General features: G+C 34.3%; 2 protein-coding genes across 2 annotated transcripts; both read right to left on the reverse strand.

Moving 5' to 3' along the window:
• Window positions 1-1973: 1973 nt before the first annotated feature.
• On the reverse strand, window positions 1974-5220 carry LOC146957657 (LRR receptor-like serine/threonine-protein kinase EFR). The gene is made up of 2 exons (XM_085737902.1): window positions 2414-5220; window positions 1974-2317 (listed from the first exon to the last, which is right to left on the reverse strand). The coding sequence occupies exons 1-2, from the start codon at window positions 5088-5090 to the stop codon at window positions 1983-1985; spliced, it is 3012 nt and encodes a 1003-aa protein (XP_085594028.1). The 5' UTR covers window positions 5091-5220; the 3' UTR covers window positions 1974-1982.
• Window positions 5221-7751: 2531 nt separating this feature from the next.
• LOC146957658 (LRR receptor-like serine/threonine-protein kinase EFR) lies at window positions 7752-12197 on the reverse strand. Its single transcript, XM_085737908.1, has 3 exons — window positions 9407-12197; window positions 8931-9314; window positions 7752-8164 (listed from the first exon to the last, which is right to left on the reverse strand). The coding sequence occupies exons 1-2, from the start codon at window positions 12084-12086 to the stop codon at window positions 8941-8943; spliced, it is 3054 nt and encodes a 1017-aa protein (XP_085594034.1). The 5' UTR covers window positions 12087-12197; the 3' UTR covers window positions 7752-8164; window positions 8931-8940.
• Between the last annotated feature and the right edge of the window lie 3664 nt (window positions 12198-15861).

Genomic DNA, 15861 nt, shown 5'->3' on the forward strand with positions numbered 1-15861 from the left:
GGCGCACTTTGTCGTCCACTTTTGCAAACAAACAACATGCATAATATACGCTCTTTATAAACAGATTCGTCGATTTGAAATCTCCCTTAAATCAGATATGATCACAATGGTGGCAAAGTTATCCTCAACGTGTATATTTCTGCCTAAGTTGGTTTGTACAATTTTTCGATACACACCAGTGGCGGAGCGATCGTGGAGGCCCATAGAGGCCTTAGTCCCCCTTAAAATTTTAATTTTGTTTAACAATATATATGCATACAACAATTCCAGATTTTATATTCGATTGCGTTTCTTTTAAGTTATATTCGTGATTTCTGAAAATAAAATGATAGATATATACAAGCCCATGTTTGTTAGTTTACTAAATTTTATTCTTGGTATAAAATGTTTCTGGAAAACACGGGGTAAAAACTGCAATTAAGCCTTTAAATATATTTTTGAAATTTATCACACATATAGCCTAGGATGTTTGACAAAGTATCTGTTGTCAAGTGATATTAAGACCATTCACAATGGAGATCCTCCATTTGGGTGTCTAAGTGGATCTCACGTGTACACATCACTCATTTCTTAATTGTTTGATGCTTAATAAACACCAAATTTCTTTCACCTTAAAAAAAAACATTAAATTCTTTCAACTAAGCACCTAAAAGAATTCATAATGGTATGTATGGTTTCACAGTACAAAGACAATTTTCGCATCCCTATGTAAGTTTACTATGACTTTTACGAAGTTAAGATTTGTAGAAGTTGGTAAATACACGTAGACGTAGGAACAAACACATATTAAATCGCTCTCACCAATAACTATATATCATAACATTTCATCAAAACTCAATTATCTTAAAACAATTTATTAAATATGGTACACGAAAAAGGAGAGAGAGAGTTTTCATGGTCACCATTTCTCTATAAGCACCCAAAATTATCAATGGGTGTCTATTTAGTTTGGTGAGAATGTAAAAATAAACAATTTGATTGACATCAAGAGAATTGGTGTTTAATTTTTAAGTTAAATAATTTTTGATTAGATTTTTCTCTCATCCCTTACCGTAATTCTTTATAAATACAACAAATAGAGATAATAGGATTAAGAGAGGGTAAAGATAGAGGAGGAAAAAGTGAGTGAGAGGAAACATTATGTGTGCAAATTAATCAACCAGCTCACCCTTGCCAATCATCCTCAATTTTGGTGTATCCTGGATGTAGAAAAAGTTGGTGATAAATTAATTTTCTAAAGTGAATGTCTGAACAAAGCACTTGTTGAAGTCAGAAATGTGCAGAACAGTATGTACAAAAAATTGATAGCTAACCATACCTTATGTAGTTATGAATAGAAGAAACACATAATTTTAAATGGTTAGGAAAGGGCACAAACTTGCGGTTTAAGAAATTACAAGAAAGGAAATCATATAAAGAACATGCTACATGTGTGGCATGCTACACCTGAATTTGTGATCCAAGTACTAGAACTGCTAAAAGGGGAACAATATGTGATGATAAAATCTTACTAGCAGAAATAGACTGATCATGAGGATCCACACTTGGGTGTTTTCTGAATTCAGCACAAGTTTAACAAATTGCACAAGTTCTTATAGAATAACTAATGATTTCTTCTAGGAATTTCATTTTATTAGTATATTGTTATGTTTATATCTTACTGAATGAGCTTAACTTTTTCAATCATATCCCTAACATACTAAATGGCATGAACTATGTACACAACATGTACCTATGAGCTGTAACTAAAATACTATTTTCTAGTTTGCCAAAGGTGGAGCTATGGGGTTCATTTCCCATTTCTCGGATCATGCAAAAGCTATACCGCCTACTACCTAATCTAATGGCAAAATAAATAAAAATACAAAACCATAAAATTAGTTGTATAAGTTGGCATGAGTAGCATGCTACCTCTAAATATTCTTTGGGGTTACAAGTAGAAAATTACCTTTAATCCCTTAATCAGCCAAAGCTTTTGAAATTTAATTAAGTTCTGCGATGACTTCCTTGATATTGATTCTTTCTCTTGGAGACTCCACTGAACAAGATAATCCAATCTTAAATAAAGAAGATAAGCACCTCTCAACATTGGGATACAAATCACTTGCGACCTTGGTTGCAACTGCAAAATGGAGTAGAGTTGCATCCACAATCTCCAGAATGTTATTTGGAAATGCAATTTTTACGTAGTTATGGACGTTGTGCCCATCTTTAAACATTTCATCAGTTGGCCTTCTCCCAGTGAACATCTCCAAAAGAAGAATCCCAAAGCTGTACATGTCGCCTTCTGTTGTCAATTGAGAATCCATTCCATACTCTGAAATATGCATATTTCAAGTTAATTAATCATTGCTAATTCAAAACTCATCATTTCAATATAACAATCACAAAAGAATTTTCAAACTATATATACCTGGAGGAGTATAACCTATAGTCCCCTTTATTCCCAATGAACTGGTTTCCTTATTGGAGTTGCCATCAATTGTAGAAACAAGTCTGGCTAAGCCAAAATCACTCACATGAACAACCATGTCATCATCAAGAAGGACATTGCTTGGTTTTAAATCACAATGAACAATAGGATTCTCACATTCATTGTGAAGATAGTGTAATGCCGAAGCAATTCCAATAACAATTTCAAATCTTTTTTCGAATTTCAGTATTTTTTTTTGTCCTGCATTACGATGCAACCATTCCTCTAAGCTCCCATTTGTCATGTATTCAAAAACTATTGCTTTAAAGTCATTACCTCTGTGATCCACACTAGAGCAACATGTGACAATCTTGACTAGATTTCTATGCCTGATATTTCTGAAAACATTACATTCGGCAATGAAACTTTTATGAGCACCTTTCTTCTGAAGGTTTAGAACCTTTACAGCAACAGCTCTTTCTTCTGAATTAAGTTTTCCTTTGTACACAAAACCTGTACCTCCAGTTCCTATCAAGTTCTGAACCGAGAACCCATCAGTTGCATGGTGTAGTTCTTGGTATGATACCTTTGGAAGTTGCTCAATTGTTGAATCGGTGGATACTTTTCTCTGCCTTTTCCTCATTATCTGACAGACAATGATAGTAACGACAAATGACACTAGAAGAAGAAATGCAATTGAGAAGATGATGATCAACTTGCGGCAAATATGGTGCTTTCTCTTTTTCACATTTTTTGGAGGGCAAAGTTGCAGATTCAGTTTTGCTACCCCGCCACAAAGCTTGTTATTGCCAGTCAATGAAACTCTACTAGCATTCTGGAAAACGCCAAGCATGGGCACCTCACCCTCCAACTTGTTAAAAGAAGCATTGAACCATTCTAACACAGAATTATTTTGGAATTCCTGTGGAATCGAACCAGACAAGTTGTTTCGTGACAGGTCTATTTGTAGAAGACCTTTTAATGAAGCTAAAGAAGATGGTATGATTCCATTGAAAAAATTACCCTCTAAAAATAGGTACTCCAAGCTTAAGCAATCTCCGATATTTTCAGGAATGCCACCGGAGAGATGATTTTGAGATATATCAAGCGTCCCAATGGTTTGAAGCATGCCCACCTCAGGAGGCAAATTACCACTTAATGAGTTATGTGATAGGTTGAGCACAAGTGATAAGTAGGAAAGGCTAAGAAGTTGTGTTGGTATAGTTCCACTAAGGTTGTTCATTGAAAAGTCTACTATTTGCAACTGTTTGCAATTTCCAATAGTGGAAGGAATCTTTCCAATGAACAAATTGTTTGCTAAATCCAATTGAGACAAGTGACTGAGATTTCCTAAAGCCGCCGGAATTTCACCCGATAGTCTGTTTATATGTAAAGACAACACTTGCATGTTTTGAAACTTAGCAAAACTCTCTGGAATAACATCAGTTAAGAGGTTGTTCGCCACGGACAAGAAAATCAAGTTTACAAGATTTCCCAGTTCGGTTGGAATTTTTCCAGATATCTGATTGCCAGCCATAGCAAGTTGTGAGAGATGGGTGGACAGATTGCCAATAATTTTGGGCAAAGGACCTCCAAAGTTATTTCTTTCAACAATTACGATATAAATCTGACTACAGTTTACCAAAGACTTTATAAACTCCCAGTCATCACTATTGGATGATGAATTGCTGCCAAGATTATTTTTGCCTACAGCCAATACAGAAAGATCTTGTAGATTTCCAAGATTTGGAATTTGTCCTACAAAATTGTTAAAACCAATATCGAACATTTGAATCCGAGATGCATTATTGATGGATGTTGGGATTGGACCTGAGAATCGATTCGAACCAAACCAAAATTGCCTAAGATTTGGGAGGGTTGTGAACATGTTGGTTGGAAGAGAGCCATTGAATTTATTTGCTGCTGTGTGGACGTGAGTGAGAGATGACATATTGTAAAGTGACCGGGGAAGCATGCCAGATAATTCGTTTCGTGACACTGACATCTTTGTTAAGTTTTTTAAAAGGCCTATTTCTTCTGGTATGTTTCCCTCCAAGTAGTTATTAGACAAAGTGAGAACAGTGAGGGAAGAAAGATTCCATATAGAAGGTGGAATTCTACCAGTTAGATTATTTCTTGCAAGATTGAAATATTCAAGCTTGCTAAGGAAGTGAATCTCCATTGGTATTTGACCAATAAACTGATTCCCATATAATCCAATCTCCGTCAGTTTAGAGCAATTTGTCAAACTCATTGGAAACTGACCTCCTAATGTATTATTGGCCAAAGAGATAGTCTGCAGTCGAAATAAACTGCCTAATTCTCGTGGGACATTGGCACGGAAGCTGTTATCATCAAGGTAGAGGACTCTCAGAAAGGAAAGATTCCCAATGTGAGGTGATATAGAACCTTGCAGTTTGTATCCTACCAACTTGATCTCTGTGACTCTTTGATGTCTATGACCGCATGTTACTCCATGCCACATGCAAAAGTGGGTAGAACTATTCCAAGAGTTTAATACTCCAAAAGGGTCACTGGATATTGATTCTTTGAATTTGAGTAAGGCAGAATAGTCAGTGTTGTTTCCTAAGGCAGAGGCTGATTTGTTCAGGAAATTTGAAGTAAAGAGAAGAAACAAGACAAGGTGGCATATTATATACCAAAAGACCCTTAACATGGTTGTGAATAAAAGTTTCTAAGTTGTAGAATTGCTAAATTTGATATTACAAATGGGATGGGATTGTATTATGTTTTGATATTACATTACATATGCGATGTACTTACTATGTATATAGCCAAACCATGTGAGTGGAGTTCGGATTTTGGAACAAAACTCAACTCTCTTTAATTAATAGCTTGTGCTGGTCAATGGTGTGTACAATAGTTTGTGACATGCCATTTACTTCCTTTTCTAACTAAATATGAAACCAACCCAAGTATCCCGGGTCGTTGGTGCCAGAAGTCAATGTTCATCACCTATTGAAATAAAAAATTTATATAGTACGTGTTCTAAGAATATTTGGTAAAGAAACTTAATATAGTAGTGTATTTGTTTGGAAATTGTCTAATCAGTTTCTAAAAATTCTCTTTTCAACATAGAAGTTTATCTTTTAGGTTCTTTAACAAATGTCTTTAGACACTTATTATCATAATCCGGAGTATTTTATTTGTCCATCCCAAAGATAGTTTCAAGCTAACTAAATATGAAACCAAAAGCCAATGATTTGGATATGTGTGGATTCTTTCTCCACTTCAATTTGTTGACCATTGAACAAGAGTGATGATGTTGCTATCACTTAACGGATGATTGCTTAGTATAAACAATCGAATTTATTTATGTACATAATACTAATATTTTGCTCAAGTGAATGTAAAACCGATCAAGAAAGCAATTAAATTTCTTTAAAAAAAAGCAATTAAATTTTCAATGTTTTTAATATATTTTTTGCGTATTAATTAGTTGAATAAAAAAATTAAGTAAATTTAAAAGCAAATGAAAATATAAATACGTGGGATACGATTTTTTATTAAAGAAAATAATAATAATCAGGCTTTTTTTTAAGGGGTAATAGTCACTTTGGTCCCTGAAATTGTAATGAATAGTCAAAATAGTCCTTCAATATATCAAAACTTCAAAGTAGTCCCTGATTGTGCATTTTGTTAGTCAAAATAGTCCTTAACGTTAAAATATTTCATTAATATTGTCAGATTAGTACTCTAATATACTTACTTATTGCCATATTAGTCCTTATAAGTACATGTTTATTGTCATTTTAGTCCTTATATGAAAAGAGTTATTGTGAACATTGAGATGTTATTTTAGTGGCGGGGACTATTTTGACTAACATAATGCACAATCATAGACTATTTTGAAATTTTGATACAATGAAGAACTAAGATGACTAATCATTAAATATGCAGGGACTAAAGTGACTATTAGCTTTTTTTTAATGAAACAATTGAGAAAAACATGGCATGAAAGGGATTATAGGAACCTGTCGTGGTCTCGTAGTTTTTGAAATATTTCATAAATGTACTTGTTAGTTTGATGCAAAGTTATATTTGAAATATATGAAATATTAAAAAAAAAAAAAATATAGATTAAATTAAACTAACACAAGTATTAAAATAAAAGTATTTTGCTCGGTTTTCAAAAAGAAATTTGAAATCCGATCAGATCCGAACGGATTTCACAAAATAGCATCCAAACACAACCAACCAAATTTTGTTTTGTGCGATTTTCAGTTTTAATTTTGATCAACTTGAATTTGAACACTCATATAATAGTGTTTATGAAGCAATTAACATTGAAGGGGAGAACCATGTTCCTAACATTGAATTTAGCCCATGGTATGTTCTTAACTATGATTCTCTTTCTTCAAGCGAAGGGGAGAACCATGTTCCTGAGTTGTAGGTTACTGGACCGCTCCAGCAAAGCATTAAATACGGTTATTTTAGGTTTTTAAACTAAACTAAACTACTAGACTACTAAAAAAGATAGCGGAACTGCATATATTATAGGTAATTCTTACATTGCAAATTTTAATCTAAGAACGATGAATATTTATGGATTTTGGTCATAGGCTCCACACACTACATATGTTATTGGTTAGATTGGTCCATTGCTTACAATTAAATAGGTAGAATCATAACCCACTTGGGTTGGTCGGGTGGTATTGGCTTGGGGCATGGGAGTGTGCTCCTCCTCGAGTCTCAGATTCGATTCTCCCCGATGTCAATTTAGGTGAGCTAATTTAGCTTCTTAGAAAGAAAAAAAAAAAAGACCAGTTAAGTAAATGGATCATTTACGGAGGAAGTTACTCGACCACAAAGCTGCTATGTTTCAACAGGTTCCTGTAATTCTTTCTCTTCACTTCAATATGCCCACGTTTCTCTTCTGTGAACATGTAATTCAAACGCATAAGAAACAAAATTCCCCTGTTCTGTGATAAAAGGAATGTACGAAGTTTGGAGCCCCCTAATTCCTGTTATTTTTCGTTTTCAAATGAATTACTTCTGCTGTTTATGGAATTTTACATTTCCTACATAATTCTCTACTTTTGAAATGTATGAAAAGTTTGCACAAACTTAAAAGGGAAGATTATGTAAATTTTCAAGATTGAAATCCATGTCACTCTACCTATTAACCAAATGAAATACCATCCAAGTCTACCAGGTTTTATGAGAGAGTAGTGTTGGAGACAAATAAAGAGAACAGGATGATCAGAAGTAGTTGACGGAGAAAACAGAGAGAAATAAAGTTTCAAAGATCTTTCATGAATATTCTGATTTGTATTATATGAAAGAATGATTACCAGAAGCATACAACAAACAGAACTAAACAAATAGAATCTACCGGAAGTCATAACATTGATATATGAACAGACAGAAAATGTAGGAAATAAGTTAAGAGATGCTTCAGTAGATAGATAGCAACAAAATTACTGTGGAGATTCACATAGCCTAGACTTTAATCCTCACCTCTTGATCTAACCTGAGTTTTAGCTAGATTTAAAGTCTAAATTTTAAGATGGTATCAAAGTCTATTTTATTAATGCGGACATTAGAAGAGTCTAAGCTCATACCACAAAAAGATTGTCCATACATTTATTTCACGGGAACACTATTAAACGTAACTATCCATAATCCATGTAACATTAGTGTGTTGTGCAGCACTCCTAGAAATAGAGAAGTGGTAAAGACCATCAACCAGCTCACCCTTTTGCCAATCATCCTCAATTTTTGTGTATCCTGGATGTAGAAAAAGTTGGTGAAGGCAATTGTCTAAGGTGAATGACTGAACAAAGCACTTATTAAAGTCAGAAATGTGCAGAACGGCATGTAACAGAAAAATCGATAGATAACCATACCTTACGAAAGTCAGAAACACATAATTTTAAATGGTTAGGAAAGGACACAAACTTTCAGTTTAACAAATTACGAGAAATGAAAACATGTAAAGAACATGCTACATGGGTGGCATACTGCACCTGAATCTGTGATCCAAGTAGTAGAACTACTAAAAAAGGAACAAGATGTGATGATAGAATCTTACTAGCAGAAATCTGATCATGAGGATCCACACTTGGGTGTTTTCTGAATTCAGCGGAAGTTTAACAAATTTGCACAAGTTCTAATAGAATAATGATTTCTTCTAACAAATTCATTTTATTAGTATCTTATCATGTTTATATTACCCACTTAATGAGCTTAACTTTTTCAATCATATCCCTAACACCTCAAATGAAAGTGTAAATTCCTTTTCATAGTAAATGGCATGAACTATGTACACAACATGTACCTATGAGTTGTAACTAAAATACTATTTTCTAGTTTGCCAAATGTGGAGCAACGGGGTTCATTTCCCATTTCTTGAATCATGCAAAAGCTAGCCCGCCTACTACCTAATCTAATGGCAAAAGAAATAAAAATATAAAACCATAAAATTAGTTGTATAATTGGCATGAGTAGCACGATACCTCTAAATATTGTTTTAGGGTTACAAGTAGAAAATTACCTTTAATCCTTTAACAAGTCAAAGCTTTTGAAATTATATTGAGTTCCGCGATGACTTCCTTGATATTGATTCTTTCTCTTGGAGACTCCACTGAACAAGATAATCCAATCTTAAATAAAGAAGATAAGCACCTCTCAACTTTAGGATGCAAATCGCTTGCAACCTTTGTTGTAACCGCAAGATGGTCATTTTCCTCTGAGAAGAGAGTTGCATCAACAATCTCCAAAATGTTATTTGCAAATGCTATTTTCACGTAGTTATGGAAGCTGTGTCCATCTTTAAACATCGCATCAGTTGGTCTTCTCCTAGTTAACATCTCCAAAAGAAGAATCCCAAAGCTGTACATGTCGCCTTCTCTTGACAATTGAGAATCCATTCCGTACTCTGAAATATGCATGTTTCAAGTTAATCATTCCTAATTCAAAACTCATCATTTCTATATAACAGTCATAAAAGAAGTTTCCAACTATACATACCTGGAGGAGTATAACCTATAGTCCCCTTTATTCCCATTGAGCTGGTTTGATTATTGGATTTTCCATCAATTGTTGAAACAAGTCTGGCTAAGCCAAAATCACTCACATGAGCGACCAAGTCATCATCAAGAAGGACATTGCTTGGTTTTAAATCACAATGAACAATAGGCTTCTCACTTTCAAAATGAAGATAGTGTAATGCAGAAGCAATTCCACTAACAATTTCTAATCTCTTTTCGAATTTCAGTGTTCTTTGTTGTTCTTCATTTCGATGCAACCATTCCTCTAAGCTTCCATTTGTCATATATTCAAAAACTATTGCTTTAAAATCATTACCTTTGTGATCCACACTAGAGCAACATGTGATAATCTTTACCAAATTTCTATGCCTGATATTTCTAAAAGCATTACATTCGGCAATGAAACTTTTATGAGCTCCTTTCTTATGAAGGCTTAGAACTTTTACAGCAACAACCCTTTCTTCTGAATTAAATCTTCCTTTGTACACAAAACTTGTACCTCCTGTTCCTATCAAGTTCTGAACCGAGAAACCTTCAGTGGCATGTTGTAGTTCTTGGTATGATACCTTTGGAAGTTGCTCAATTGTTGAATCATTGGATGCTTTTCTCTGCTTTTTCTTCATTTTGTGAATGATGATGATAGTAAGGATAAATGACAATGCAATTGAGAAGATGATGACGATGATCAAATTACGGCGAATATTGTGGTGTTTTCTCTTTTTCACATCTTTTCGTGGGCAACCTTTCAGATTCAGTTTTGCTACCCCACCGCAAAGCCTGACATTTCCAGTCAATGAAACCCTACTAGCATTCTGGAAAATGCCAAGCATGGGCACCTCACCCTCCAACATGTTAAAAGAAACATTGAACCATTCTAAAACAGAATTATTTTGTAATTCCTGTGGAATTGAACCAGACAAGTTGTTTCGCGACAGGTCTAGTTTTAGAAGACCTTTTAGTGAAGCAAAAGAAGATGGTATGATTCCATCTAAAGAATTACCCTCTAAAAATAGGTACTCCAAGCTTGAGCAATCTCCAATATTTTCAGGAATGCCACCAGAGAGATGATTTTGAGATATATCAAGCGTCCCAATGTTTTTAAGCATGCCCACCTCAAAAGGCAAATTACCACTCAATGAGTTATGTGATAGGTTGAGAAGTATTGATAAGGAGGAAAGGCCAAGAAGTTGTGTTGGTATAGCTCCACTAAGCCTGTTCATTGAAAAGTCTACTCCTTGCAACCTTTTGCATTTTCCAATCGTTGAAGGAATATTTCCAATCAACATATTGTTTGATAAACCCAACTGAGACAAGTGACTGAGATTTCCTAACATAGCTCCCGGAATTTCGCCCGACAGATTGTTTTTATTTAAAAACAATTCTTGCATGTTTTGAAAATTAGCAAAACTCTCTGGAATAACACCAGTTAAGTGGTTGTTCTCTATGGACAAAAAAATCAAGTTTACAAGATTTCCCAGCTCTGTTGGAATTTTTCCAGATATTTGATTGTCAGCCATAACAAGTTGTGAAAGATGGGTGGACAAATTGCCTATAATTTTGGGCAAAAGACCTCCAAAGTTGTTACGTTGAACTTCGACTATATCAAGCTGACTACAGTTTACCAATGACTTTATAAATTCCCAGTCATCACCACTGGAAGGTGAATTGTTGCCAAGATTATTTTCGCTTAAAGCCAAAACAGAAAGATCTTGTAGCTTTCCAAGATTTGGAATTCGTCCTACAAAATTGTTAAAACCAATATCGAACATTTGAATCCGAGATGCATTACTGATGGAAGTTGGGATTGGACCTGAGAATCGATTTCCTCCAAACCAAAATAGCCTAAGGTTTGGGAGGTTTGTGAACACGTTGGTTGGAAGAGAACCAAGGAATTGATTGCTTGCTGTGTGGAGGTCAGTGAGAGATGACATATTGTAAAGTGACATTGGAAGCATACCAGATAAATTGTTTCCTGACACTGACATTTTTGTTAGGTTTTTTAAAAGGCCTATTTCTTCTGGTATGTTTCCCTCCAAGTGGTTATCCCAACAAGAGAGAACGGTGAGGGAAGAAAGATTCCATATAGAAGGTGGAATACGACCGGTTAGATTACTTTTTGCAACATTGAAAAATTCAAGCTTGGCAAGGTAGTGAATCTCCATTGGTATTTGGCCAATAAAATGATTCCCATAGAATTGGAAGACCTTAAGTTGAGAGCAATTTGTCAAACTAATTGGAAACTGACCTCCTAAAGTATTATTGGCCAAAGAGATGACCTGCAGTCGAAATAAACGACCTAATTCTCGTGGGACATTGGCATGGAAGCTGTTACCATCAAGGTGGAGGATTCTCAGAAAAGAAAGATTTCCAAGGTGAGGTGATATAAAACCTTGCAGTTTGTATCCTACCAACTTTATCTTTATGACTCTTTGATGTCTATGACCGCATGTTACTCCATGCCACTTGCAAAAGTGGGTAGAACTATTCCAAGAGTTTAATACTCCAAATGGGTCACTGGATATTGATTCTTTGAATTTGAGTAATGCAGAATGGTCAGTGTTGTTTCCTAAGGAAGAGGCTGATTTGTTCAGGAAATTTAAAGTAAAGAGAAGAAACAAGACAATGCACCGTGCAGATCTAAAGAGACGTAACAATAACATGGTTGTTGAATTGAAGTTGCTAAAATTGTAGAATTGTTAATCTGTTATCACAGATGGGATGTATTATTATGCATATAGCCAAACCAAGTGAGTGTAAAATAGTGATATGCCATTCACTTCCTTTTCCAATTAGATTTTATAGGTGACATTTATTTTGCCTCTTCAAAAGATTTTATAGTTTACAACTAAATAAATATGAAATGAACCAATCCAACTAGCCCGGTCGTGGATGCCAAAAGTCGAGGGATAGTTATCTTTACCAGTGGATACTTTTGTGCTTAGACTTGCTTAACCTTTTTTATTCTGATTTGGATTTTAGCAGAGTTAGAGATCATGACCTGTTGGACGTTTGGTGGCATTGGAGGGATAGTTATCTTTATATTTAATACTTCACTTTGCAAGTTTCGGAGAGATGATTGGAAATTTCCCCACTGATTTTGATTTTGTATCAATTGTACAGTATCTTTTATTTTCTCTTAGTTTGGGGAAATTAGTATTTCCTTATCAAGATTTGGAGAGACACTTACTTTGCAAAGCCTGTGAATTTGACTTTTATAACTCTGTATTTTGATCTAACTCAGATACACCTTGTGTTTAGGTTAATCCTATGATGCATATGTATGTCTATGGTACCCAATACGGGTATGGATACCGGTACGTAATACGCCAAATTTTAAAAAATGAAGGTATGAGTACGTTGGTATAAAATATCAAACAAAAATTTTTTCAAGTGAATTACTACCATTTGGTATTGTAAAAACATGCTTAGAAAAAAATCAATTATAATAAAAAATAGTATAATATTATTCTTTTTTTGAGAATAATATTATTCGTATTTTGGTCCTCTTATTTTTACTCATTCACGAAATTGGTCATTTCATTTTAAAATCACGCAGTGTTGGTCCCTTTTTCATATTTTTCAACTTAGAATTGGAGATGTGATATATTTTAAATGACATGTTATATGAGCCGATGATGTGGAATCTTCACCAACCATGAAATTACTAGAAAATCCTTTAAAAACTTAAATTCAAATATGATATATTACCATTTTTAAGTTCAAAAATTTAAAAGAGAAACCAAAACTCTATGATTTTAAAATAAGGAGACCAATTTTGTGACCGAGTGAAAATAGGGAGACTAAAACTATAATTAAATTTATAATGTATTAATCTTTATACGATATTCCAAACATCCATTTTTGAAATTTATCACAAAGTACCGATCTATTTTCATGGTACTAAGCTACTTATGTGAAAACTACTTATGTGAAAATAAATAATTCGATCGAGCTCAAGTTGTTACTGAGTTTCATTGTAATATAAAAATTAAAGTTCAATTTTCTAGTGAAACAATTTTTTGACAAATTTTACTTATCCACCAAGCTTCAGAATTACTATGATCCTTTTTCCCTAAGAACTAGAAAGTTAACAAAAAAACGCAATAGTACTATGCACATGTTTGATTTCAATTTTTGAGAGTTAAAAGTGATTCAAGAGGCTATAGAATTGATTTTATCATGTTTTGATGATATAAAGGAAAATTAATTTTGCTTGTATAATTGATTCTACTTGAAGCTAGAATTTTAGCTTTTGACTTCTACAATTAATTTCAGCCTTAAATTTATTGTCGAATTTACATAAATACATATAAACATAAATCAGTTTACATTTAACTCACTAATCAATTCATTGAAAATCAAATCAATTCTACTCAAAGCATAACCAAACTTGAATATGAAATGGGAAAGTTAAACTTGTCATCTCTCTTCATTAAAAAAATATATAATCCAGAGAAAGGAGAGGGAAGGAGAGATCCTATTGGAGGTTGATAAGTGCTAGGAAGTGATATTTTCATGTTATATTTTAAGCACTTTTGTTACTTGTTTTGCAAGAAATTTAAGGAAAAGCCGAGATAAAAGTGATAATTGCCTTATTACGCTTTAATTGCCTTACTTTACCCAATTGTGCAGGATTTAACCTCAAGACACTAAGCAAGCATGAAAAAGCCAAGAAAAGTGCAAAAGGCCGCAAGCACTACACTGCTCGCGAGGCGAGCACAGCAGCTCGCAGTGGCGAGCTTCAATTGAAGCCACAAAGCCGTGAGCACCCCCTTACTCGCGAGGCGAGCAGAGCTACTCGCCGTTGCGAGTAAGGGCGGTTTGACCCTCCCAGGGTGACGTGGCAGAAGCTTAATGGGGAAGGAAACAGTACTCGCCATGGCGAGTAAGGCTGCTCGCGAGGCGAGCTCAAGCATAGTGGGAATTCTTTAAATAGCCCACTTGCTATTCTTTGTAAATATCTTATCTTATCATATCTTAGCTTGATATTTTCTTAGCTTCTCTTAGGTTTTAGTTTAGATATTTTCATAGAGAGAAGTAAGGTAGTTCTTCATAGAGTGATTTTGGTTTTGGAAGTTGGATCTTTATTTCTTTGTTGAGACATCACAAGTATAATGAATCCTTCCTTTTCAATCCATCCTTGCAAGGCTTCCATGATGATGTGTAGCTAAACACTCTTTGTTAGGATGAGAGGTACTTGATCTTGCTAAACATGTAATCCTTTTGATCTTGCAATATATGATTCTAGCAATTTATATTCAATATTGTTGTTATTCTTGTGTTAATGCTTTCAATAAGATTCAAGATGATTTGGACACAAACTCTTGAATCTAGAGCTAGAGTAGCAACATATCTTAGATTAACTTCTTTGACAACTTTGTTAATCTTGTGATAATCACCATAATCAAGAGTTCAATGCTTTCGGATGCTTAATCAGGCTGGACACGGTCGATTAAGTTATCCGATCGACTTTGTTATCGTTTAAGGGATTTGGACACGAATGTTTAAACGATAACTTAGAAATAATTATATCACTTTGGACACGAAGGGTAGTTTAGAATTGATTGTGATAATGTTGTTTACAAAGCTAGAATTCGTATGGATCATTAGGTTATGTGTGACGCTTGGTTAAGGAAAGCTACTCCTAACAAGTTTCAATCCTTATTTATCTCATGTTTTACTTTTTGCAATTAGTTTAGTTAGTTACATTTCAATTCAAACAAACAAGTACTCTTAATACTTGGAATGATAGTCGATGTTAAACTGTCATTGATAACGCACTATTCCCTGTGGAGACGATACAAAAATACTTATCTTGTTTGATGCTAAAATAGACATTCATCAAAATGGCGCCGTTGCCGGGGAATGGTGTTTAGTTATCATAGATAGAACGATTGATTTATCGTTTTAAGCATTTGTATATAATCCGTAAATATTTTTCTTTATTTGATAGTTGTTTGTACTAACCCCTTGTTGATAAACAAAGAAAAGTTTCTTGTTAGTTGTTTCCGTTTTAGGATCACCACCTAGCCAAAATCATGGCTGATCATGGTTACTTCAACTTCTATACTCCACCCGAGTATGAATCCTATCCACAGTATCAGCAACATTCTTATGAAGATGAAAGATATTCGGTGATTGAAAATACTTTGAACATCTTCATGCAACAATCCATGATAAACATGCAAGATACCAACCAAAGATTGAAGACTTTATCACTTCAAATTGGGTTGATTCAAGCACAAATCATGGATAACCAAGCCAACAATCAATCCACTCTTGGAGAACAAGAAAATAATCCAAACATGTTTGAGAGGGTCGGAGAGATTGTTGAAGAAGTTGTTGTTCGAAATGAGGTAGTTACAACTGTTGATATTGAAGAAGCAACGGTGGTTGAGAAAAAGGAACGGTTATTAATCAAGGAAGATTTAATGG

This window comes from Medicago sativa, chromosome 1, assembly GCF_051527215.1.
Source record: "Medicago sativa cultivar Bolivia chromosome 1, Bolivia_mono, whole genome shotgun sequence".
NCBI classification, from domain to species: domain Eukaryota; kingdom Viridiplantae; phylum Streptophyta; class Magnoliopsida; order Fabales; family Fabaceae; genus Medicago; species Medicago sativa.